The sequence below is a fragment of the Osmerus eperlanus genome, chromosome 9, assembly GCF_963692335.1.
Source record: "Osmerus eperlanus chromosome 9, fOsmEpe2.1, whole genome shotgun sequence".
NCBI classification, from domain to species: domain Eukaryota; kingdom Metazoa; phylum Chordata; class Actinopteri; order Osmeriformes; family Osmeridae; genus Osmerus; species Osmerus eperlanus.
This window is the reverse complement of record NC_085026.1, coordinates 18,378,665-18,404,191: the sequence shown is the minus strand read 5'-3', so window position 1 is coordinate 18,404,191 and position 25,527 is coordinate 18,378,665. Positions and strand designations below refer to the sequence as shown.

Sequence of the window (25,527 nt, the reverse complement as noted above, 5' to 3'; positions counted from 1 at the left end):
AGAATGGTTACACATTTACATTTTCAGTCAAATAAGTAAGCTACAATAAGTACGAATTTACATTACTGCCACCTATGTTCTTTTTTTAACGACGTAATGACGTCTACAGTGCGACGGCGTGACGCCAGCCATGCGCCAGTTGTAACATTGTTGTGACTGCGTGGACTATTAAGTATTGCTAATATTCTCGTTTGTATCAAATACGAAACTTTACCGTGCAATATATCTGCGGATATTTACGGCAATGTTACAAAGTAAAATACGTAAAATATTGTTGCAAAAAGTTAGATCGTAAAACATCCTCAGTATTTTGAAAGGGGTGTGTGCTTTTGCCACTTGAGTGCCATGTATGTAGCGTGTGTAGAAAATGAGCCTTGACCACACTCCTTCAGATCAGATCGACGACTATTCTGTCCAACAGGAAAACGAGCTGGAAGCGCTCGCATCCATTTTCGGAGATGATTTTGAGGATCTGCGGAATAAACATCCATGGAAGGTATGACATCGGGGTAGTTCCTTCAGGAAGTGATAGCAAGCTTGTGGAAACTACTAAAACTTTGTAGAACTTCCTTTCTCATGCTTAGGTGGCAAGCTACTGTAGCCATGCAATGAAGATGTTTGCATTTCCTCCGGAAGCTAAAGTTTTTACTTCTGATTTAGGTTAAAAGGCCACCAGAGGTATACTTGTGTTTGAGACCAAACGGGCTAAGCAACGTGAAAGAATGTTACGTGACTGTGGATTTGCAGGTCAAATGTCCACCCACTTATCCGGATGTGTGAGTATCATTTACATTTACATTTATTCATTTAGCAGACGCTTTTATCCAAAGCGACTTCCAAGAGAGAGCTTTACAAAGTGCACAGGTCACTGATCATAACAACAAGATAGCCACAAAAACATTGCGAGTAGCCAAAACATGAAGCACACATTGTGAACAACCAAAGTAAGTGCCAAAGGGAAGAACCATAAGAGCATGTAGTTAAACAAGTTACAATTAAACAACATGAACCGCTATAAGTGCAAGTGTACCTGTGGAAAAAGCAAGCAACAATAATTAAACAATATATCACAGCGAGTCCAAAAATTTAAATCAGTTACCACTAACCACACGAGCAACAAGTCTCTAAGCAAGAGTCATTGTGATCCTTGAGGAAACTAACATCGGGTCAAGCGAACCATTCCTAAGTACCGTTGTACTCCCGGAACAAGTGCGTCTTGAGCCTTTTATTTATATACGGCCAACGGCATATCAGTGGATAGAGTATATGGTATTTTAGTGTTCTTCATGTCGCCATAGTAACCACTCATTCAGCTGGGCCAGCAGACTTTCGTCACTGCTGTTACATAAAGATCTGCATGTGTTGCTCGTCACCTTGGAGAATAACGTTGCTGTCTTCCGCAGGCCTCCACAGTTGGAGTTGAAGAATGCGAAGGGCCTCTCCAACGACAATCTCCAAAGCCTCCAAGCTGAGCTGAATAAGATGGCAGCAGAGCGGTGTGGTGAGGTCAGCACACGCAGGGAAACCGAGTTCAACTGGTTGGACTGCCTCCTCAGTAGCATCGCTAGTTCTGTGGCGTATCTGGTTTACGCACTGTTTAGCATCCCAGTGTGTGAGGAAGCTAGAGATGCAATAACGTTACACCAGACAGTCAGAAGTCTGTATCAAGAACAGAGGGTTCTTAGAAGTGAGAAATCCCCCCCCCCCCTCCCCAGGTGATGATGTACGAGCTGGCGGGCCACGTGCAGGGCTTCCTGAGCGAGCACAACAAGCCTCCGTCCAGCTCGTTCCACGAGGAGATGCTGAAGAACCAGCGCAGGCATCAGGAGAGGCTGGCCCAGGAGGAGCAGCTAAGGCTGGCCCAACGCCGCAGACAGGAGGAGCAGATGGTACACTGACACACACACACACACACACACACACACCCTACTCTGTGTCCTACTGGATGCCTGCAATACCTCAAACCCTTTTTTTATGTTCAGGAGAAAGAAATCATTGCTGAAATCCAAAGACGAGAGGAGGAGAAACGAGAGGAGAAGAAGAGAAAAGAAATGGCCAAACTAGTGAGTTATCAACCTTTAACAGCACGAACAGCAGTTTCCACAGAGATCCTGACCACGCTGCTGTGAGGGGTGTTTGGAGCAGATGAGCATGTGTGTGTGTGTGTGTGTGTGTGTGTGTGTGTGTGTGTGTGTGTGTGTGTGTGTGTGTGTGTGTGTGTGTGTGTGTGTGTGTGTGTGTGTGTGTGTGTGTAGGAGCGGCTGGAGAGTTTGGAGCAGCCCCCTGCTGATGTCAGTGTGCTGGCCTCGTCTCCCGGACCCCCCGCTGAGCTGCCTGATCCTAGGAGAGCAGCCAGCAACCGCAGACGCACCAACTCCAACACACGCCACCGGTACACACCACAGCTAACCACACCCCATCATACCCAACCACACCTAACCCCTCCACACCACACCTAACCCCTCCACACCACACCTAACCCCTCCACACCACACCTAACCCCTCCACACCACACCTAACCCCTCCACACCTCACTCCTCACCTGTGGAGGTTTTTTTTATGTTCCTCTGTGACATGTCTTAGCTTGTAAAAAGGGCTGCACATACATTGTGATTTGACCTGACCTGGCCCCACCGTGTAGTGATGCTGGGATGTTGTTGTTGGGATGCAGACGGGACACCTGCAGTGAGGACAGTCAGCGTCCACAGGAAGTGCTGCACTTCTGCAGCAACAGCCAGGGAGAGCTGGCGGTGCACAGGGGGAAGAGCCTGGGTAAATGCCTCCAACACAAGCCTGTGTGTAGCTCCCTCTGCTGTCAGGGATGTCTCTGCTGGGTTGTGTACCTATATCACCCTGTGTGTGTGTGTGTGTGTGTGTGTGTGTGCCTCAGGGGAGAGCGAGAGACTGGGACAACATGTGTACTATGGCTTATCACCCTGTGTGTGTGTGTGCCTCAGGGGAGAGCGAGAGACTGGGACGGCATGTGTACTACGGCTTTGAGGCCAACTCGGGAGATTTTGTCGTGGTGTACGAGTGGATTCTCCGCTGGAACAAGAATATTGGCAAGTTCTTAACCAGCCAAGAAAAGAGCAAGATTGAGAACTGTAAAAAGCAGGTAAAGTGGGATGGAGACCAACAAGTCTCCGTCATGTTTGGAATATTCTGTGACACCTTGAGTGAACCTTCTAGAACACGTCTTCCTCAGTGACATGCCTGTGTTGTGCTCCTGCAGATCCACGGAGCCGAGAGTGAGCTCAGCTCCCTGCTGAGGCTGCAGCACCCCCACCTGGTCCACTACCAGGCCCTGAGCTCCAGAGAGAGGGACGACTGCCTGGTGGTGGACCTGCTCCTGGAGCACGTCGGGGGGACCAGCCTGAGCCAGAGCCTGGCAAGCCAGACCCCCGTCCCTCTGGCCCAGCTTCGCCAGCACACCGCCCAGATCCTGGCCGCCCTCGACTACCTCCACACCAGCTCGGTGGTCCACAAGGCCCTGGGGCCCTCCAGCGTGCTGCTGGACGCGCGGGGGGACGTCCGTCTGACGGACTACAGCTTGTCCAGGAGGCTGGCCGACGTCTGCAGGGAGGACGTGTTTGAGCAGGCTCACGTCCGCTTCTGCGAGGGCACGCTGCCCTCCAAGACGGGGAAGAAGGGAGACGTGTGGAGCCTGGGGCTGATGCTGCTGGCGCTGGCCCAGGGTAGGGAGGTGAAGGAGTATCCAGCCAGCCTGCCTGACTCCCTGCCCCCTGAATTCCAGGACTTCCTCAACAGGTGGGTGATGTGCCGCTTGCTGGGGGAGCGCGGGGCAGTGCTAAGGGGCATTGCTGAGGGGCATTGCTGAGGGGCAGTGCTGAGGGGCAGTGCTGAGGGGCAGTGCTGAGGGGCAGGGCTGAGGGGCAGGGCTGAGGGGCAGGGCTGAGGGGCAGGGCTGAGGGGCAGGGCTGAGGGGCAGGGCTGAGGGGCAGGGCTGAGGGGCAGGGCTGAGGGGCAGGGCTGAGGGGCAGGGCAGGGCTGAGGGGCAGGGCTGAGGGGCAGGGCTGAGGGGCAGGGCTGAGGGGCAGGGCTGAGGGGCAGGGCTGAGGGGCAGGGCTGAGGGGCAGGGCCAGACACCCACACATCTTCCTCAGCTGCATTAGGTTGGTAGCCTGGCTCTGCTCTCCTACGTACTTCCGCTCAATTTTATTTTTGCTTCTGTACATAGGTCTGGCCATGAGGTACGTAAGTCAGATTTTTCAGGTTGATTTTCTACTGGCGAATCAGCGAACAGAGGGAGTGGCTGAGAACGATGACGTTGTTGTCGTGCGTTAGTTTGTGTTGTAGTATCGTAATGGCGGCGGAGAAAGATGCGAGCAAAGCCATTCGGTCCGTTGTGGCAACGCTGCCGAATATCCAACAGCTAAAGCCGGAGCAAGAACAAGTTTTGCTGAGTTTTGTTGGTGGCCATGATGTTGTGGCCCTCCTCCCCACAGGGTTCGGGAAAAGTTTGATTTTCCAGCTACGGCAGCTAGCTCTGTTACAGTAGTGGTGAAGGAATTGGCTAAGGCGAAGATCAGAGTGGCTCTGGGCAGATCCAATAGTCTTAAAACTTCAACAGAGTACCCGCCTACAAGGAAGTCAACGTTTGTCAATGGAGCGAGGCCAGACTCTGTACAAATGCAATGTACGAGAGTCTGGTTAGGACCAGGCTATTAGGTTGGCATGGCTGGTCACAGATAACATACAGGAAAAATAAAAATGTATTTTATACATTGATTCCAACCAATCGGGCTTCAAGACTGGCCACTCCACAGAGACTGCCCTCCTGTCAGTCACCACTGCCCTCCAGTCTGCCAGAGCGGCTTCCAGGTCATCTGTCATCATTCTGCTGGACCTTTCTGCAGCGTTTGATACGGTTAACCACCAGATCCTGCTGGCCAGACTTTCTGAGATGGGCATCACTGGCACTGCACTTCAGTGGATCTCATCCTACCTGTCAGGAAGATCCTACCAGGTCTCCTGGGGAGGCAAAGTGTCAGGCCCCCGCCAGCTCTCCACTGGTGTCCCACAGGGATCTGTCCTTGGACCCCTCCTCTTCTCCCTATACACCACCTCGCTTGGACCAATCATCACCTCCCATGGCTTCTCCTACCACTGCTATGCTGACGACTCGCAGCTGTACCTGTCGTTCCCCACGACTGATCCGGGGATCTCAGCTAGGATCGGGGCCTGCCTCACAGACATATCCGCCTGGATGACCGAGCACCACCTCCAGTTGAACCTCGCCAAAAAATAACTCCTCATCATCCCGGCCAAACCCTCCATCTCCCACGATCTCTCAATCACCCTGGGATCGGCGACGGTGACCCCTTCATCCTCTGCCAGGAACCTCGGGGTGACCATGGATGATGAGCTCTCCCTCACGGCCCACGTTGCTGCGGTCTCCCGGTCGTGTAGATTCACCCTCTACAACATCCGGAAGATCAGGAGATACCTATCTGAGCATTCCACCCAGCTGCTAGTCCAAGCACTTGTCCTCTCAAAGTTGGACTACTGCAACTCGCTGCTCGCCGGTCTCCCAGCATGTGCAACCCGCCCTCTCCAGAGGATTCAGAACGCGGCGGCCCGTCTGGTCTTCAATCTACCCAGACGCTCCCATGTTACCCCGCTCCTCATCTCCCTCCACTGGCTTCCCATCACGGCCCGTATCAGATTCAAGACTCTGGTACTGACCTTCCGAGCGGTGAACGGGACTGCAACCGACTACATCAAGTCTCTCCTCCAGCCTTACACCCCCCCGCCACCTACGGTCTTCTTCTGACAACCGTCTGGTGGTCCCACCGCTCAAGAGTGCCCGGTCCCAACACAAGCTCTTCTCCTGTCTGGCCCCCCAATGGTGGAATCAACTCCCCACCTCCATCAGGGACACTGACTGTCTCCCCACCTTCAAGAAAAGGCTCAAGACGCACTTGTTCCAGGAGTCCAACGGCACTTAGGAATGCTTGGCTGGACCTGATGTTAGTTTCCTCCAGGATCACAATGACTCGTATTGAGAGACTTGTTGCTCTTGTTGGTTAGTTGTAACGGTTTCAAATTCTTGTACTCGCTGTGAAATATTTTTACTGTTGATTGTTTTTCTCTACAGGTACACTCTAGCACTCTTGTGGGGAGTTTCATGTTGTTCAATTGTAACTTGTTTAACTGCATGCTCTTATGGTTCTTCCCTTTGGCACTTATTTGGTTTTCCACAATGTATGCTTCATGTTTTGGCTGCTCGCTCTGCAATGTTTGGGGCTATCTCGTTGTTATGATCAGTGACCTATGCTCTTTTGTAAAGCTCTCTCTTCGAAGTCACTTTGGATAAAAGCGTCTGCTAAATGCATAAATGTAAATGATTCACTAGAAAGTGTGTTTCATTGAGGGAATAAACTGAGAGAATGAGATTTATAACCGACACTGATTCAGGTGTGTTTGGTTGTATACGGCCTTCTCTCCTGGCATTAGTGTGTGTTGTGTGGTGAGTGTGTGTTGTGTGGTGAGTGTGTGTTGTGGGTGAGTGTGTGTGTGTGTGTGTGTGTGTGTGTGTGTGGTGTTCACCCTGGGTGTGTTCCTGGGCTGGTAGCTAGCTCAGCATGCTGCTGGATGTGACTGGGCTGGTAGCTAGCTCAGCATGCTGCTGGATGTGACGGCTGTGTTTCCTGTGTGGGCGTGGCAGGAATGTTTCTCCCAGTGCTGATAACACTGATAGAGCAGCACTGGATGCTTCCATTGTCATCCTGCTCGCCTTTCATTGTGTGTGTGTGTGTGTGTTTCTCTAGGTGTGTGTGCCTGAACGATGCTGACCGCTGGAACACCCAGCAGCTGTTGGACCACCCCTTCATCAATGCTCCCCCTCCCAAGGCCCTGCCCCAGACACAGGAAGCCAGTCCAGAGGGTAGGAACACAAACACACGACACACACACATCACACGCTACAAATTGCATGATTCTTTTCCCGGTGTACAACCCAGAGTGTTGTGGTCCTGCTACCCAGATACTGGTGAGGACCTGGTGTCGTCTGTGCTGCCCTACAGCCACATCCTCCACGCCCCCTTCAGCGTGGGAGTCCAGAGGCAGTTCTCCCGCTACTACAACGAGTTTGAGGAGCTGCAGCTGCTGGGGAAAGGAGCCTTCGGCGCTGTGATAAAGGTGAACCCTGTAGAACCTTCCGAACATACACTCCAGAACCTTCTAGAACACAGTCTAGTCTGTATAAAGGTAGAACCTTCTAGAACATTTAGTCCCGAACAGCTGAGAATATTTAGTCCATATTAAGGTTTCTTCTCCCTGCGTGACTAACAGTATGGTTTTATGATGAGATGTTTCCAGCTGTTTGTTTGTCTGTCACGTAGCTGTGTCCTAATGACCGTCTGTTTGTGTCCCAGGTCCAGAACAAGCTGGACGGCTGCTACTACGCTGTGAAGAGGATCCAGGTGAACCCAGCCAGCCGGCAGTTTCGCCGCATCAAGGGTGAGGTGACGCTGCTGTCGCGCCTCAACCACGAGAACATCGTCCGCTATTACAACGCCTGGATCGAGCGGCACGAGACGCCCTCCACCTGCAGGCTCAGCTCCGACAGCTCCGGGACCCCCAGTGCCGCCCCCAAGCCTCCCCAGAGACGAGGCCTCTCACTTGGGCTCAGCCAGCTGGGCGTGCCTGACGATGTGGAGGCCGAGGCTCCGTCTGCCCTGGCCAGCTCCGTGGAGTGGTCCACCTCCATCGAGAAGTCATCCAGCGCCAAGTGCAGCGGGCACCAGTGCAGCCGTCACCAGTCCAGCGACGACGATGATGATGAAGACGAGGATGTGTTCGGCGGTGCTTCCTTCCTGTGAGCTTCTATTAGAATCATGTCTTAATGTCTTCATGGTGCCTTGATGCTTTAATACCGTTATTAGGCGTGCCTGCTCATGAAAAATAAAATCAAAAAAGATGGTTTGAAAGGTTGAAAAAAAAAAACATCAAAAAGTTTAAAAAAATTGGTTTTGAAAGGTAGAAAAAAAAAAATCACCAAAAAGTTTCGAAAAACTGGTTGTGAAAGGCCTCTTTCACCCCAAAAACCCAGGCCACTTTCACCGGAAAAAATATTTTCACCAAAAGGTTTCGGAAAAAATTGTTTTGAAAGGTAAAAAAAACCCAAAACATTGTTGATGCCGCAGAATTCCGTGTCAGCGCGCTCTTCTGAGCCAAATAGCCACTGCAGCACGCAAACAGAAGTCCAGGTGTCGGACTCGGCACACAAGTCAGAATTGAGGTAGGCTAAGAAGACATGACAAAACTAAAGAAAGTTTCTAAACGATAGGCCTACCAATCATCTTATTTGGACTAAAACATTTAAACAAAATCTGTGTTAGAGCTAGCGAAAAGTACCGCTAGTATCTCTTGCAGGGAATTATGAGAACCCTGTTTCATTGTACACGTAACATTGTGTAACAAGTGTAAATGAGCAGCTGTTTGCTTTTTAATCTATGCCATCTTCACAAATAATAAGTATGCATAATTATTAAAAATATACAGAAATATCAGTTGTAAAATTGTATTAGACCCATGACAAATCTCCAAATGTTGGATGTTTGGTGTTAGTTTAAACAATTGGTTTGGAGGTGATTTTAGTAAAAGAAACCTGCCCAGGCTGCAACTGAAGGAAGTACACCTCCCAGTTTCCCCAGAATGTGTCCTCTCTCTAGTTAAGATCCTTTCATACTATAATATCCAGCCTCAGGGGTGTACAGTTAAAGACCCAAGTTATTATTCCGTTATTTCACGTTTGTCTCGTTTTCACTTGTCTCCAGCCCATCGAACAGTGACTCAGAGAGTGACATCATCTTTGACAATGGCGACCAGAGTGAGGACAGTCTGTCTCAGGTGAGTCACAGCAGACTGAGGACAGTCTGTCTCAGGTGGGTCACAGCAGACTGAGGACAGTCTGTCTCAGGTGGGTCACAGCAGTCTAACTTCTCTTCTAAATGTGTTCATGTTCATCACTGTTTCACTCTTCCATGATGTTGTCTCAGGTGGAGCCCAGCAAGAGAGGAACCACAGAGACCACAGAGAGTACAGACTCAGAGAGACCTCAGCTCATCGCTCACTACCTCTATATCCAGGTACACACCCAGATCACTCCCTCTATATCCAGGTACACACCCAGATCTCTCCCTCTATATCCAGGTACACACCCAGATCACTCCCTCTATATCCAGGTACACACCCAGATCACTCCCTCTATATCCAGGTACACACCCAGATCACTCCCTCGATATCCAGGTACACACCCAGATCACTCCCTCGATATCCAGGTACACACCCAGATCACTCCCTCTATATCCAGGTACACACCCAGATCACTACCTCTATATCCAGGTACAGACCCTAGATACTCTACCAGGAAGCCACCAGAGGGTGCTGTTGAGTGTTGGAAGGCTGTTGAAGGCAGGGTGTGTGTGTGTGTCCAAGGTTCTGAAGGCAGGGTGTGTGTGTGTCCAAGGTTCTGAAGGCAGGGTGTGTGTTTGTGTCCAAGGTTCTGAAGGCAGGATGTGTGTGTGTGTCCAAGGTTCTGAAGGCAGGATGTGTGTGTGTGTGTGTATGTGTCTTCTACAGATGGAGTACTGTGAGAGGAGCACCCTTAGAGACACCATAGACCAGGGTTTGCACCAGGACAGCAGCCGTCTGTGGAGACTGTTCAGGGAGATCCTGGACGGGCTGGCGTACATCCACCAGCAGGTAGCTGTGTGTGGGGGGGGGGTTCATGTTGTACCCCCCTTCCTCCCTATGAGGAACACACAAAAACAAGTAGCTGGAGAACTGCGATGATCACAGGTACACACTCACAATGTCAGCCATGGTTCAGATTAGGGCTAATCCCCCCCCCCCTCCCCCTCCTCAGGGGATGATCCACAGAGACCTGAAGCCCGTCAACATCTTCCTGGACTCCCAGGACCACGTCAAGATCGGAGACTTCGGTCTGGCTACGGACCTTCCTACTAACGTGGTACGATCATGTGACCAGAGCTGTTCTGTGTGTGTGATTTGGTGTGTTTTATGTGTGTGTTTTTGACGTGTGTTTTTGACGTGTGTTTCCTCGCAGGCTGCAGGTAAACTGGTCCAGGAAGAGGGAGGTTCCACTCTGATGATGAAACCAGACCCAACAGGTACCAGATAGCAGTCAGGCCAGACCCAACAGGTACCAGATAGCAGTCAGGCCAGACCCAACAGGTACCAGATAGCAGTCAGGCCAGACCCAACAGGTACCAGATAGCAGTCAGGCCAGACCCAACAGGTACCAGATAGCAGTCAGGCCTGACCGAACAGGTACCAGATAGCAGTCAGGCCTGACCCAACAGGTACCAGATAGCAGTCAGGCCAGACCCAACAGGTACCAGATAGCAGTCAGGCCTGACCCAACAGGTACCAGATAGCAGTCAGGCCTGACCCAACAGGTACCAGATAGCAGTCAGGCCTGGCCCCAGATCTCACAGCTGATGTTTCCTTGAACTGCGTGTTTGTGTGACCTGTGACCTTTTGATCCCTGACAGGAAACATGACGGGCATGGTAGGGACGGCCCTTTACGTTAGCCCGGAGGTTCAAGGAAACACCAAGGCCACCTATAACCAAGTAAGCAGTAGGTCTGCTCCTGTACTAGGTCTGCCCTGTACTAGCTCTGCTCCTGTACTAGGTCTGCTCCTGTACTAGCTCTGCTCCTGTACTAGCTCTGCTCCTGTACTAGCTCTGCTCCTGTACTAGGTCTATTCCTGTACTAGGTCTGCCCTGTACTAGCTCTGCCCTGTACTAGCTCTGCCCTGTACTAGCTCTGCCCTGTACTAGGTCTGCCCTGTACTAGGTCTGCCCTGTACTAGGTCTGCCCTGTACTAGCTCTGCCCTGTACTAGGTCTATTCCTGTACTAGCTCTGCTCCTGTACTAGCTCTGCTCCTGTACTAGCTCTGCTCCTGTACTAGGTCTATTCCTGTACTAGGTCTGCCCTGTACTAGCTCTGCCCTGTACTAGGTCTGCCCTGTACTAGCTCTGCCCTGTACTAGCTCTGCCCTGTACTAGCTCTTCCCTGTACTAGGTCTGCCCTGTACTAGCTCTGCCCTGTACTAGGTCTGCCCTGTACTAGGTCTGCCCTGTACTAGGTCTGCCCTGTACTAGGTCTGCCCTGCAGTAGTGACTCCTGCTGTGGATTAAACCCCACCACACACGTGACACCTGGCTTGTTGAGGTGTTTGTTACACAGCTGTTTCTGTGTGTGTGCTGAGTAGAAGGTGGACCTGTTCAGTCTGGGCATCATCCTGTTTGAGATGTCCTACAGGCCTATGACCACCAGCTCAGAGCGCATCTCTGTCCTCAGTCTGCTGCGCACGGTGAGGTCAGGGGTCACACACACACACACACACACACACACACACACACACACACACACACACACACAGGGAACATGTGGGGGTACAGACAGGTGATTGGTCTTACTGTTACTTAATCATTGTGATTGTTGTGGACAGGAAGCCATTCAGTTCCCTGAAGACTTTGTGAAGTACGAGAGCGGAACCCAGGTGAGATCCAGTCCTATCAGGAGACATCTGTCTGATGCGTCCACACAGTCATGTGACACGATCACGCCATCTGCTGCCTCTGTGCATGAGAGAGAAAAAGTCTCAATCTCAAACACCTCCTTTACCCCGTATATCTCCCTCCCTGCCTCTCTCCTTCTGTCTCCCTCTATCTCTCTCTCCCTGCCTCTCTCCTTCTGTCTCCTTCTATGTCTCTCTCCCTGCCTCTCTCCTTCTGTCTCCCTCTATCTCTCTCTCCCTGCCTCTCTCCTTCTGTCTCCTTCTATGTCTCTCTCCCTGCCTCTCTCCTTCTGTCTCCCTCTATCTCTCTCTCCCTGCCTCTGTCCTTCTGTCTCCCTCTATCCCTTCTCCCTGTCTCTCCCTCTCTTCTTTCTATCCTTCTCCTGTGTATCTCCGTCCCACCCTATCTCCCCTCCCCCTCAGAGGAAGGTGATTGGCTGGCTGTTGACCCACGACCCTGCCCTGCGGCCCTCGGCCCAGGAGCTTCTGAAGAGTGAGCTTCTGCCCCCGCCCCAGATGGAGGAGTCTGAGCTACATGAGGTGCTGCAGCACACCCTGGCCAACGCCAACAGCAAGTCGTACCGCAGCATGGTCACCCAGCTGTTCTCCCAGAGCACCTCACCCGTCAACGACTACACCTACGACATCGACCTCCACAAGGTACCTGCTGCCTGCTCTGTTCTCTCCAGAGAGGAGAGTGTGTGTGCTCCAGGCTGGCTCCTGGCCCGTCTGGAGGTGTCACTGTAGACGCGTCCTCTCCTCTGCTGCATGCAGGCTGTGTGCTCCTCTTCTGAACGCCCTGACAGACTCTGTTTGTTTTGCTTTGCCGCAGGGAAGCTTTCATTTCAACGGTGCCAAATTGCAGCAGTATGTGCATGAGACAATCACCAGGGTCTTCAAGAAACACGGTGAGCTGGGAACTAGAGAGAGAGGGAGAGAGACATACAGATAGAGAGACACAGAGAGAGAGACAGAGAGACAGAGAGAGAGACAGAGAGAGAGACAGAGAGAGAGACAGAGAGAGACAGAGAGAGACAGAGAGAGACAGAGAGAGAGACAGAGAGACATACAGATAGAGAGACAGGGAGAGACAGAGAGAGACAGAGAGAGACAGATGCGTGTTTGAGAGCTCCAGTTATGTTTACACTCCTGTTTTAACCACTTTGACTTCTGACCCTCTCTGAGTGTGTTGTGAGAAGACTGGAGCATATCACATGTGTTCATAGGCCCTCCTCCTCCTGAACAATAGGTGCACTGTGTGCTGATTGTGTGCAGGTGGAGCTGTTATTCTTCTACATGTATGGAGATGTTTCCCACATGTGGATGCAGCTTGTGTGTGTGTGGGGTTTTCCCTCAGGGCTCAGGCCATATGTGTGTGTGTGTGTGTGTCCAGGTGCTGTGCGTCTCCAGACACCGTTGCTCCTCCCCAGGAACAGGAAGCTGTATGAGGGCAGTGAGCCGGCCTGCTTCCTGGACCACAGCGGCATGCTGGTCACCCTGCCCTATGACCTCCGGGTGAGTCACAGGAAACAGGAAGTAGTACAGCACCGCCCTCTCACACCCCGCCCTACACACCCCGCCCTACAATCAGAGAGACATCCCCCAGGAGCGCACACACACACACACACACACACACACACACACACACACACACACACACACACACACACACACACTCGCACGCACGCACACACACACACACACACACACACACACACAACCGCACACACACACACACACCGCACACACGTGCACACACACACACACCCGCACATGCACACACACACACACACACGCACACGCACGCACGCACGCACACACACACACACACACACACACACACACACACACACACACACACACAACCGCACACACACACACACACCGCACACACGTGCACACACACACACACCCGCACATGCACACACACACACACACACACGCACACACGCACACACGCACACGCACACACGCGCACACACACACGCATGCTCATCCCATGTGGACCTCAGGACCAGCTGGTTGTTTCCAGGTCAGGAACTGAGGACAGCCTCGCACGCAGCCAGGATGACCGTTGTCCTGGTTCTGGTTCTGGGCCTGGCCTGGTCCTGGTCCTGGTTCTGCTTGGTTCTGACCTAGTATTGGTTCTTTTTTCCTCCACTACAGATGGCCTTTGCACGGTTTGTGGCCAGGAACAACATTTCACATCTCAAGAGGTAAACTACAACATAGTAGTCTTCATCTCTTTCACCTCCAACTGTTTACTAACTAGTCATTTATAACCAGAATCTCCATAGGTTGCATCATATATATATTTATGTATTCATTCTGTATATTTATGGACAGTTTTACTTATTGTCTGGGTGTACAGGTACTTCAGGCGTGTTTAAAACGTGTGTGTGCGCGTGCGTGTGTGTGTGTTTGCGTGCGTGCGCGTGTGTGTGTGCAGGTACAGCATGGAGCGTGTGTTTCGCCCCAGGAAGCTGGACCGCGCTCACCCCAGAGAGCTGCAGGAGTGCGCCTTCGACATCATCGTCCCGGCAACCAGTAGCCTCCTGCCAGACGCTGAGACCATCTACACCGTCTGTGAGGTCATCCAGGAGTTCAGTGCCCTGCAGGTACCTCACTTCCTTTCTCACTTCCTGTCTCCGCCAAGCACAGGATGGTGGTGTGTGTGATGTGCCTGTCTAACCTCCCTCCCTCATTGTACTGGTGTTAATCTATGTTAAAGTGTTTAAGCGTGTGAGAGTCATCAGAGGAAAGATTAAAGACTGAGTCATTATTCACTGAACTGTTGGTATTCCTTGAACGATCCTTCTACAGTGAGGATGACCTCTGTAGAACACACTGGGGTCAGGGGATAAGTGTGTGTGTGTGTGTGCGTGTGCGCGTGCGTGTGTGTGTGTGTGGCAGGAGAGGAACTATCACATCTACTTGAACCACACCAGTCTGCTGAAGGCCATTCTGCTGCACAGTGGAATCCCTGAAGACAAGCTCAGCCACGCTTCCAACATCCTCTGTGACGCCATGGTGCGTACACACACACACTCAGCGCACGCACACGCACTTGCACGCGCGCACACACACACCACAGTCCTGACTCACTGCTTCTCTTTCAGAGTGAGAAGCTGACCAGAAGAGAAGTGGAGGCCAAGTTCTGTAACCTGAGTCTATCCAGTAACAGTGTGAGTGTAACTTGTCTCTCCTGCTGGTTACTCTTCTCTGTCAACAGAAGGTACATCTGTGGAGTCACTGGTGTGTTAGTGTGGAGACAGCTACTTTATACACACTAGACACCCTTGTGTCCTCTCTCTCTCTGTCTCTCTCTGTCTCTTTCTCTCTCTCTTTCTGTCTCTCTCTTTCTATATTCCAGTTGTTTGGTTTTATCCTCAGTTCCAGGAAAAGACCTGTGTGTGTGTGTGTGTGTCCCTCAGGTGCAGACGCTGTATAAGTACATTGAGCAGAAGGGGGATGTGCAGAACCTAGCGCCCCTGCTGGCCTCTCTGATGGGGCAGAAGACGGCGGTGACCCAGCTGGCCAAGCAGGGTCTGAGAGACCTGGAGGACCTGACCTCTCTGCTCAGGCAGCTTGGCGTCAGGCTGCAGGTGTGTGTGTGTGTCCTACAATGTGAGGCCGTATTAGTTTATGCTAATGTCTAAAACTGTGTGTGTTTGTGTCCTTCAGGTGGTGGTGAACCTGGGGCTGGTGTACAAGGTCCAGCTGCATTGCGGGATCATCTTCCAGTTTGTGGCCTTCATCAAGAAACGAGGGAGAACCGTGCCTGACATAGTGGCTGCTGGAGGGCGCTACGACCACCTGGTACGACCACCTGGTACACACGCACACACAGGGCGCTACGACCACCTGGTACGACCACCTGGTACACACGCACACACACAGGGCGCTACGACCACCTGGTACGACCACCTGGTACACACGCACACACACAGGACGCTACGACCACCTGGTAAACACGCACACACACAGGACGCTACGACCACCTGGTACGACCACCTGGTACACACGCACACACACAGGGCGCTACGACCACCTGGTACGACCACCTGGTACGACCACCTGGTACGACCACCCGGTACACAGGCACGCATGCACACGCACACACACCAAAAACATTTATTGTCATAAATGTGCAAATAAAAATAAAAACTTTTTACATTTACATTTCATTTAGCAGACGCTCTTATCCAGAGCGACTTACAGTAAGTACAGGGACATTCCCCCGAGGCAAGTAGGGTGAAGTGCCTTGCCCAAGGACACAACGTCATTTGACACAGCCAGGAATCGAACCAGCGACCTTCTGATTACTAGCCCGATTCTCTAACCGCTCAGCCACCTGACTCCCTTTTTACTTTCACTTCTTAAATTTTGTACTCAAATATCTGAAATTTCTACTTTTTCAAGCCAGGCTCGTTACTTTAGTTTGAATCTGTATTTGGTGGCATGATCAATATTCTTTATTGTCGTTGCGCAGCTTTTTTCATTTCCTGACGATCACGCACAACACAACATGTATTTTGTGAAAGAAAATATTTTCTTTTTTTTTTCTCCTTTTTTTACAAAATGTTTACATCCTTGATGAGGACTGGACTCTACTGTGCTCTGCTTTACTCTGTTTTAAACTTCTCTGTTCTCCTCCCCTCTCTTCTCCTTTCACTGCGTGCGTGTGTGCGTGTGCGCGTGTGTGCGCGTGCGTGTGTGCGCGTGCGTGTGTGCGCGTGTGTGTGTGCGCGTGCGCTCAGATTCTGGAGTTCCGTGGCCCAGCTTCGTCCAGTCCTGTCCCCTCGGCGGTGGGGGCCAGTGTGGCCCTGGACAAGGTGTGTGCCGCCCTGGCCTGCATGGAGGAGCCGGTGAGACCCCCCCACCTTGCCCCCTCACTAGAGAAGATGACCTCATCACTGACATACAGATGATGACCTCATCACTGACATACAGATGATGACCTCATCACTGACATCCATGCTTAATTAGAGTGCTTAAATTATTACTAGAATCTAATGTACAAAATTTCTAATCTGATGCCTCCCCTCCCCTCACCCTCCCTCTCCCCTCGTCTCCCCTCCCCTCCCCTCGTCCTCCCAGCCTCTGGTCAGCTGCTGTGATGTTCTGGTGGTGCCGGTTGGCCACGCCTCCCTGGTCCGGGCTGTTAGCGTGGTGCAGAAGCTGTGGACGGCCGGCGTGTCCGCTGACATCACGCATGATGTCACACAGGTCAGCGTGTCTGCTACCTGCTGTTCTACCCTAACCCTGACCTGTGACATCACGCATGATGTCACACAGGTCAGCGTGTCTGCTACCTGCTGTTCTACCCTTTATTGTCAATTTCTTCACATGTCAAGACATACAAAGGAATCGATAGAACGTTTCCCACTCTCCCACGGTGAAACATATAAAGTGCACAAGCACAACAGATAAGACAAGACATTTACTAATCCTAAGTAAAACATACAGATAAACATACAGCCATCTAGCCCCCCCCTCTCTTCAGCCCCCCTCCACCTCTCTCGCCCCTCCCCACCTCTCTCGCCCCTCCCCTCTCTCGCCCCTCCCCACCTCTCTCGCCCCTCCCCACCTCTCTCGCCCCTCCCCACCTCTCTCGCCCCTCCCCACCTCTCTCGCCCCTCCCCTCTCTCGCCCCTCCCCTCTCTCGCCCCTCCCCACCTCTCTCGCCCCTCCCCACCTCTCTCGCCCCTCCCCACCTCTCTCGCCCCTCCCCTCTCTCGCCCCTCCCAACCTCGTCCAGGCTGTACCAGGTTCCTTCTCTTCCTGTCTCCTCTGAGCCCTGCCTCCTCCTGCAGTAGCAGGCTCCCTCCAGCAGAGGGCGACGCCTACCTTCAGCCCTCCTCCTGGCAGCCAGGGGAGCCTGCTGGAGAGTGTGGTTTGGGTTTGGAGTTAATAGAGGCCTGACAGCCTGATGCGGTGCAGATTGAAGCAGTACAGAAGTGCTGTGGTTTCTGATGGTTGACTTCAGTCTTGATCTGCACACCGTCAGACATGTGGAGGTGTAGGGCAGGGTGAAGGAGGGTAGAGCAGGGTAGAGGATGACAGGGCAGGGTAGAGGAGGGAAGAGGAGGGTAGGGCAGGGTAGAGGAGGGCAGGGTATAGGAGGGTAGAGGAGGTGTAGGGGAGGGCAGGGTAGGGTAGAGGAGGGTAGAGCAGGGTAGAGGAGGGTAGGGCAGGGTAGAGGAGGGCAGGGCAGGGTAGAGGAGGGTAGGGCAGGGTAGAGGAGGGTAGGGCAGGGTAGAGGAGGGCAGGGCAGGGTAGAGGAGGGTAGGGCAGGGTAGAGGAGGGTAGGGCAGGGTAGAGGAGGGCAGGGTATAGGAGGGTAGAGGAGGTGTAGGGGAGGGCAGGGTAGAGGAGGGTAGGGCAGGGTAGAGGAGGGTAGGGCAGGGTAGAGGAGGGTAGGGCAGGGTAGAGGAGGGTAGGGCAGGGTAGAGGAGGGTAGAGGAGGGTAGGGCAGGGTAGAGGAGGGTAGAGGAGGGTAGGGCAGGGTAGAGGAGGGTTGGGCAGGGTAGGGCAGGGCAGGGTAAAGGAGGGTGGAGGAGGGTCTGGGAGTCATGGTGAACCATCAGTCATGTGTTCAGACTGGGAGTCATGTGGTATAAACATGCTGCGGTCTCCAGCCTCAGACTCTCTCTCTCTCTCTCTCTCTCTCTCTCTCTCTCTCTCTCTCTCTCTCTCTCTCTCTCTCTCTCTCTCTCTCTCTCTCTCAGTTTGTCACCACTGTGCAGCATAGTGAAGGTACAGTAGTGTACAGCACCATGAGCCTGGTGAAAGTGTGTCAAACACTAGAGCCCGACCGATAAAGGATTTTTAAGGCCGATACTGATACAAATATTTGGTGATTTAAAAATCCGATATTCCGATATCGGCCAATCCAGAAACGCGTAACAAAACAAACTGATTTCCGTAACAGTAGTTATTTGTAGTTTACATTTAGTCACTTTTAGCAGAAGTTCTTATCCAGAGCGACTAAGTACAGGGACATTTCCCGAGGCAAGTAGGGTTAAGTGCCTTCCCAAGGACACAACGTCATATACATGGCCGGGAATCGAACCAGCAACCTTCTGATTAATAGCCTGATTCCCTAACTGCTCAGCCATCTGACTCCTGTTATTATTTCCTCACTAAAATAATATGTTAATGCAGTTTCTGATAAATAAAATGTATAAAAATACAAACTTAAGATATGAAACTTAAAGTCCTTTGAACAAAAACACAATAAAAAAATAATAATATTCATTTATCGGCCATTATAAATGCCGATACCGATAGTTTGGAAAATGCCCAATATTGGCCGATAATATCGGCCCGCCGATATATCGGTCGGGCTCTATAAGACACACACACACACGTGAGTACCGTGGCTGGGGCAGCCTTGTCAGGTCTCTGGGCAGACCTGCCAGTTGAGTCCTCTGGCGTTCACAGGGAGGTTTCTCTCCTGAGGCACGCACCCCACCTCTCTCTCGCTCTCTCTGTATCTATCTCCGCCCCCCGCTCTCAGCCCACCACATTAAACACCTCATTAGAAACTACATCTCCCAGAATCCTCCTGTCAGCATCCTGGAGATGGGAGGAGCTATGGGAGAGCTTATCCTGTCAGCACACTGATCCAGCAGACTAGAGTGTTGGGGGACTAATAGATATTCAGACCAATAGGAATGCCTGAAAGGCCCTGCTGGTCAGTTCCTAGTGCTCCTTAGTAGATGTTAGATTTAGATGTTACTGTCAAGGAGAGGAGCTGCAGATATTTGTGCATGAAAAAGATGTCAAATATTTCACACTTTGGGAAACATCTCTTTTGGGTGAAATGTTTTTGTGACTTGTTTTAGTCTGACTGCTCTGTTTTGTTGTCCAGTCCCAGGACAGCTTGGTGGAGCACTGCAGACAGGCTGGCATCTCCTGCATGGCCCTGGTCTCTGACAAGGAAGGCAACTACATCAAGGTGAGTTACACAGCACAGGTGACAGGCACAGGTTACAGGCACAGCACAGGTGACAGGGTCCTGAGGGGTCAGAGTCATTGCAGTATGTGACTCAAAGCAGAGGAGGAACAGAGTTTACTAACACTAACATGTATTCTCATGTTATTGTAGACTGTGATGTTGCTTTTGGCTTGGATGAAGCTCTTACACACGTTGGCCTGTTACAGAACATGTTTCATTCTGAAATGTGAAGCTGAGTCATTTCTCTGCTGGCTGTGACTCGGGTGTGTTCATCTGGGCCCTGAGGTGGTACCAGAACACCTCCAAACTGCTGTAGTGACGGGAGAGAGAGATCCTAGTGGCGTGTACATGATGAATAAGGGCAGGTCATCCTTCTCTGTGACTCTCTGAGCCTCCTGTCCCTGGTAGGTCAAGTCTTTTGAGAAGGACAGACAGTCAGAGAAGCGCATTCCAGAGTCTGACCTGGTGGACCACATCATACAGAAATTGACTAAATGGACCAAGTTCTTTGAGGAAAGGAACATGAGGTGAGGGGGTGAGGTGAATGTGGTCCAGTTAACCATCAGAAGTCTTCTACAGGGTGGTGAGGAGACTGCTTTCTGAGGTGTTTGTGTTTGTGTTGCAGAGACTCTTTAGAGAGCGCGTGTCTCCAGAACCCTAAGGGAGCCCTCCTCAGCACCTCAGGTACTGCCCCTCCTACTGACCCACAAGCTAAACCTCTCCTGCACCTCTCCTACACCTCTCCTGCACCTCTCCTATATACTCATTAGCCTCAGGAACAAAGGAGCTTCTCATCCATGTTGTGTTCCTCGGTGTGTGTGTAGTGTGGGTGCGCTAAGCGCTGCTTTGAAACACCCGGGTCAAAAGGGAAAGTCTGTACAGTCAGTGTATAGATGTGAGTTTTTTCACTGTGTGTGTATCTCCTAACAGCTTCATCAGAGCAACATGGGAGCATCAACAACATGAATGTGAACCTCATACCTCCAGAGAAGCTGTCGTCCAGCGCTAGGCGACGATACGAGACCCAGGTGTGTGGCAGTCAGCCAGGGCCAAGACTTTCATACACCTGACCATTCACTGAGACAGTCCACCTACCACAACTCCATCTCTCTCTCTCTCTCTCTCTCTCTCTCTCTCTCTCTCTCTCTCTCTCTCTCTCTCTCTCTCTCTCTCTCTCTCTCTCTCTCTCTCTCTCTCTCTCTCTCTCTCTCTCTCTCTCTCTCTCTCTCTCTCTCTCTCTCTCTCTCTCTCTCTCTCTCTCTCTCTCTCTCTCTCTCTCTCTCTCTCTCTCTCTCTCTCTCTCTCTCTCTCTCTCTCTCGTTGGCCTAGTCTCTAAAGCGCTGTATCTTTCTCCAGTCAGCATGGCTCCTCACACACGGGGCCAGCTCCAGCAGTGTTGGCTCCTCACACACATCACATGCGAGGGAGAACCAGCTTTTGTTTTCCACAGTTTCATTGTGATCATGGGAGTAACTAATCTTTTTTCCTTCTCTCTTTCTGTCTGTCTTTTTTCTTTTTCAGATCCAGACCAGATTGCAGAACCTTGGTAGCAATTTGCAGAACAAGAGCAGTGACATTGAAGTTTTGGCTGTGAGTCTTCAGCTGTTTCCCCCCTCTTTCTCTCTCTTCAGTTCCTGTGTGAAAATGTGGGAAAAACATTTTTGTTCACGATGGTTAAGAGAGTGAACTAGCAGAGAAGTGCCCCGCTTTTGCTGTTTTCCTCTTATGTTGGTTTCGGTAGCAGACAAGAGATTTTGAACTCTTCCCTGCCAATGTAAGATAGTTGCAAAGGGATTCCAGTCGCAACAGAAAAACAAACAGAGCAGCAGGAGAAGGGAGCGTGGCAGATTCACTTTATTTGTGGTTTCGTAGTAAATTTGAGACGGGATATTTCACATGAATTAATCACAGCGGTGCTACATACTCCAAATACATTTGTCATCTCATATGTTTGTCTGGTTCCTGTCAGCACAGTGAGAGTCAGGAGTTATTGAAACATAACAGCGTAATCGCCTTGATACCGGTATGTATTTACTCTGAGCTAGCCTGGCCGCTTGTTACATCACAGGCTGTTCCGCCTGTCTGACAAAGGAAATGGCTCTCACTGAGAGGCACCGTCATTTTTCCATAACATAAAGACCTGGTCCATTAGTGCTGGACCTCGATGGCCCGGTGCTGAGCTGTGAGGGGATGTGAGGAGCATTACTGGGCGCCTGAGAGCTTTGTGTGAGCATGAAAACAAACCCATTTTCTGTCGTCAGACCAGAGGAGTGCAGCACAGCGTGTAACAGCACCACCTGACACTGGAAGAACAACTTCCTGGTTTTGTGCTGCCAAAGTAGTCACATATAGAGTATTTTTAGCCCTGGATATGTTTCTTTGCAGCTCGTTGTTGTCCTAGGAAACGGACAGTATGTGTGTTATGCACTGTTGCAGGAGTGAATGTCCTGAGTGAGATAAACTCCATTGTGTGAGGCCGGCGCCTAACCAGCCTCCCTGTTGTTTTCACTCAGGTCGACCTGCCGAAGGAAACGCTCATCAACTTCCTGTCTTTGGAGGTATGTTGGTGGTTCACCTTATCCTAACTCAGCAGACTCATGTCATGAGGGGTAGGAGGCTGGGGAAGGGGAACTCTGTACAGGAAGAAGGGATCCCGTCTCCTTCCTGCGGCCAGGCGGGGGCTGAAGAGTGGGGAACACCTCTTGTTTCTCTCCTCCTAGCCAGCAGGCTAACTGTCTCCATAGCTACGTACAGAAAGTAGAGAGGAAGATCAAGAAACCAGAAGTCCATGATCTCCAGGGTCAGAGAGCACGCCTCTGACTAGGTGTGAACTCAGACTCCCCCTGCAGACACGCTCTCCTGTTTGCCAGCCTTGTCCCCAGTGAATATGCCAGTCCTCAAACATCACACATGCTGCTGGGAGTGTCAATACACTCGTTTGTAAAACAAATGACAATAGCCAGTGTTTACTGGCCCAGTCCACAGGAAGGCCTGGTACATTGGGACTCATTAGGGCCAGTGGGGAGTGACTGGGGGCTGTGTAAACTGGGCCAGCCTGGCCCTTCCTCACACCTCGACAGGCAAACAGAAACAGTGTGTGATCGATCTCCGTCTCACCCACCATTTACTGCAGCTGATGGACAGATGAGGGGACCTGGTCTGGACGCACTACAGCTGAATAAACAGCAGTTGTGTTTGATGGAAACAACTCTGGAAAATGTTATGGCTTGTGTCTCTCTCACTCTATCTCTCTCCCTGTTTCTTTCCCCTCACTCTTAGTTTGACGGAGAGGAGCAGTTCAACATCAGTGTGAAACATCTGCTGTCGCGGCTGCCCAAGCAGCGCTACCTGAAATCCATCTGTGAGGAGATTCATACCTTCAAAATCACCAAAAGGTGTGTCCTTGTTAATGCCTCTTAAAAAGGGACTGTAGCAGAGATACAGCCAAGCCCTTTACTCCAAACCAGGGTAAGATCTTCTGGGTTAGGAGCTGACTGTTGTGCCAAGAGAGAGGAGAGGGAGGAGCGATCGTACAGACGTCTTCTCCTCCAGAGGGAGACTGATGTGGGGGGGAAAAGCGAAAGCAGTTTCTCTGGCTCTCTGACATTTCTCAAGCCTTCACAGCAGAAGTTTTTCATTTCCCCTGTGAGCTGCATGTCTCATTTGCAGTTGAGGAAAAGTGTTTACTGATTAACGAACGTCATCGCGGCTTGCTAACAATGGAGATATTCAGGGAGGAAGGGAGGCCTGGTTTTATGTGTGTGTTTGTTTTCTCTGGGAGTAGAGCGAAGGGAGGGCCGTGCAGTAGAGTGGGCCATAGGCCACAGTAGTCAAGTCACCTGGAGGCACTGGGGCCATAAACTATAGTACCCAGAGGGCCTGTCAACCGAGGAGTCTGCCCCAGTCTCACAGCTGCAGACAGGCTTTCATGTAGCGACTTCAAAACAGTGTTGTAACCTCCCGCTCCCCTCCAACAGCCCTTTTAAAGAATGGAGAGGGGCAGTAATGACCCAGGTGATGAGGAAACTCAGTGGGCTACTTTCTACCTGATAGTCCACTCGTGAACCGACAAGATCGAGATGTTCTACAACAAGACCTACAATTCACAGTGGGGTTTCCACTGCTACCCTAAGTGATAATATCTATGTAGGAATATTTAAAGGACATGACATACGACTGTGTCTGGGGTTCAGTACAAAAGCAGATCGTCTGATTGTTTATGTGCGTCTTCTGCACAGTGACAGTGATGGATGCGTTGTGTGTTGCAGGGTGGCGGTGGTGGTGTTGTACAGCTACAAAGACGACTACTACAAGATTCTTCTGTGAAACTGAGGACGTACGACTGACACAGGACCAGCCCTGGAGGCTCAGTCTTCAGCTCGGCTGGCTGAAACAGGATCCTTCTGAAAGCTGACAGCTTTATAGGACTTGAACCCTCCAAAAAGATTCAACCCAAAGGCAGAAGTGAACGATATTAAAACAGCATCTGACCACAATCAGCTGTTGTCCTTAGATCCCCCCCCCCAGACTTGTAGAGCAGCTGGTGTCTCTACTTACCTGCCTGGAATGGTTTTTGGGGGCTTTGGAACGTGAGGAAGGGCTTTCATTCAAAGATACTTTAGAAAAGATATAACGGTTACCTATTTTTTAAGGTCTCGTGATAAAACTTCTCATTAAATGCCTATTTTTCCCTCACAGAAGGTGGTATTTTTTGAGTGAGAATGGCGGGTGTGTTGGGACAAGGAATGCATTTAGCACCGCACTTTGGATCCAGCTGAAGAGTTTTATGCTAACGAGCTAAGCTTTATTGTCGGAGCTTTAACTAGTTGTACGAGTTTCTTAACAATTTTCTTCATGTTGAAAGTTGCTTCAAGGTAATCCTTAAGGAAAGCGCTCTGGTCCCACAAGTTACAACTGGGCTAACATTGATTCTGTCAGTCGAGTTAGTCTTTGAAGAAAGAAAGTGTTTTAAAGCACCATTCAACATCCTCACCTTGAGCTTTATGAGGTAACTGGTGACAGACAAGTCCAGACAAAGACAAGGACCACTGAGAATGTCTTGAGCTAGTTCAGGTCTCTGGCTGGACGTTTTCCTGCTGCCCAGAGAGCTGCTGCTTCAGCTGCAGTGTGTTTCCTCCCTGCGGAGTGGGAGCATACCGGAGTGAATGAGAAACACTGTGTATCCCTGGACACGTGCTACAGCAGTGAGATAAGGAGACCAGCATTGAGATAAGGAGACCAGAAGTGAGATATGGAGGCCAGCAGTGAGATAAGGAGACCAGCAGTGAGATAAGGAGGCCAGCAGTGAGATAAGGAGACCAGCAGTGAGATAAGGAGGCCAGCAGTGAGATAAGGAGACCAGCAGTGAGATAAGGAGACCAGCCGTGGAGACGTGGGAGAGAGAAACCCCTTCACAGTCAAATAAACAGATGTGTGCCAGCCATGGACTGTGTGCCAGCCATGGACTGTGTGCCAGCCATGGACTGTGTGCCAGCCATGGCAGTGTTGCCATGGCAGTGTTGCCAGTGTGTCTGCCTTGTACATAGCATCTTGTAGAATGCTAATCCTCTAGAAAGACATGTCTCAACTGTGACACACAACTGGAAGGTCAAATCACCTTTTTCAATGCATTTTATTTTTCAAAATAAGTGTAAATGTTACAGTTAAACATCTAAGAAACATATATTTACAGTTTGCAACAGTAAAATAAATAAGCTTGTATAATAAAGCAGATAGAAATGGTAAATGGTTTTAAAATATCTCAAATGTACAGCAGCTTTGGCTACCAGGTTTCATTTGCCAAAAAAAACATCTCAACTCAAACTATAGTTTAGTATTAATAAATAAAGCTACGTGAAAAAATAAATAAACTACTCTTCGGTCCACTATTTTTAATCTACCTTTTTTACACATAAAAAGAACAAATAATTGCGTAAGCTTTTACAAGTTGCCTCTTCACTTCCTTGAAAGCACATGGTTGTGATACAAA

General features: G+C 50.8%; 2 protein-coding genes across 2 annotated transcripts in view; one reads left to right on the top strand and one right to left on the bottom strand.

Moving 5' to 3' along the window:
* Positions 1–103: 103 nt before the first annotated feature.
* eif2ak4 (eukaryotic translation initiation factor 2 alpha kinase 4) lies at positions 104–25,329 on the top strand. Its single transcript, XM_062469901.1, has 39 exons — positions 104–496; positions 661–776; positions 1,404–1,506; positions 1,716–1,889; positions 1,983–2,063; positions 2,256–2,392; positions 2,672–2,772; positions 2,958–3,115; positions 3,233–3,768; positions 6,792–6,907; positions 7,007–7,161; positions 7,398–7,840; positions 8,802–8,874; positions 9,024–9,113; positions 9,607–9,729; positions 9,893–9,997; positions 10,094–10,157; positions 10,542–10,621; positions 11,267–11,368; positions 11,507–11,557; positions 11,999–12,235; positions 12,408–12,483; positions 12,969–13,090; positions 13,742–13,791; positions 14,025–14,193; positions 14,489–14,605; positions 14,695–14,760; positions 15,010–15,180; positions 15,260–15,394; positions 16,336–16,443; positions 16,676–16,804; positions 19,452–19,538; positions 19,947–20,065; positions 20,164–20,222; positions 20,469–20,566; positions 21,060–21,128; positions 22,052–22,096; positions 22,818–22,933; positions 23,807–25,329. Exons 1-39 carry the CDS (start codon positions 368–370, stop codon positions 23,862–23,864), a joined length of 4,968 nt encoding a protein of 1,655 aa, XP_062325885.1. The 5' UTR covers positions 104–367; the 3' UTR covers positions 23,865–25,329.
* Positions 24,608–25,527, bottom strand: part of LOC134026692 (uncharacterized) — a 7,487-nt gene continuing 6,567 nt past the window's right edge. Inside the window, exon 6 of the mRNA XM_062469586.1 lies at positions 24,608–24,676. Within this exon, the coding sequence (XP_062325570.1) occupies positions 24,608–24,676 (69 nt within the window). The remainder of the gene's footprint in view (positions 24,677–25,527) is intronic.

Excerpts from the sequence above, each read along its gene's own strand:
- eif2ak4 (XM_062469901.1), top strand. The coding sequence starts at position 368 with ATGAGCCTTGACCACACTCCTTCAGATCAGATCGACGACTATTCTGTC. Across the intron at positions 497-660 it reads GGAATAAACATCCATGGAAG|GTTAAAAGGCCACCAGAGGT; the intron begins GTATGACATCGG and ends CTTCTGATTTAG. Across the intron at positions 22,934-23,806 it reads ACCTTCAAAATCACCAAAAG|GGTGGCGGTGGTGGTGTTGT; the intron begins GTGTGTCCTTGT and ends TGTGTGTTGCAG.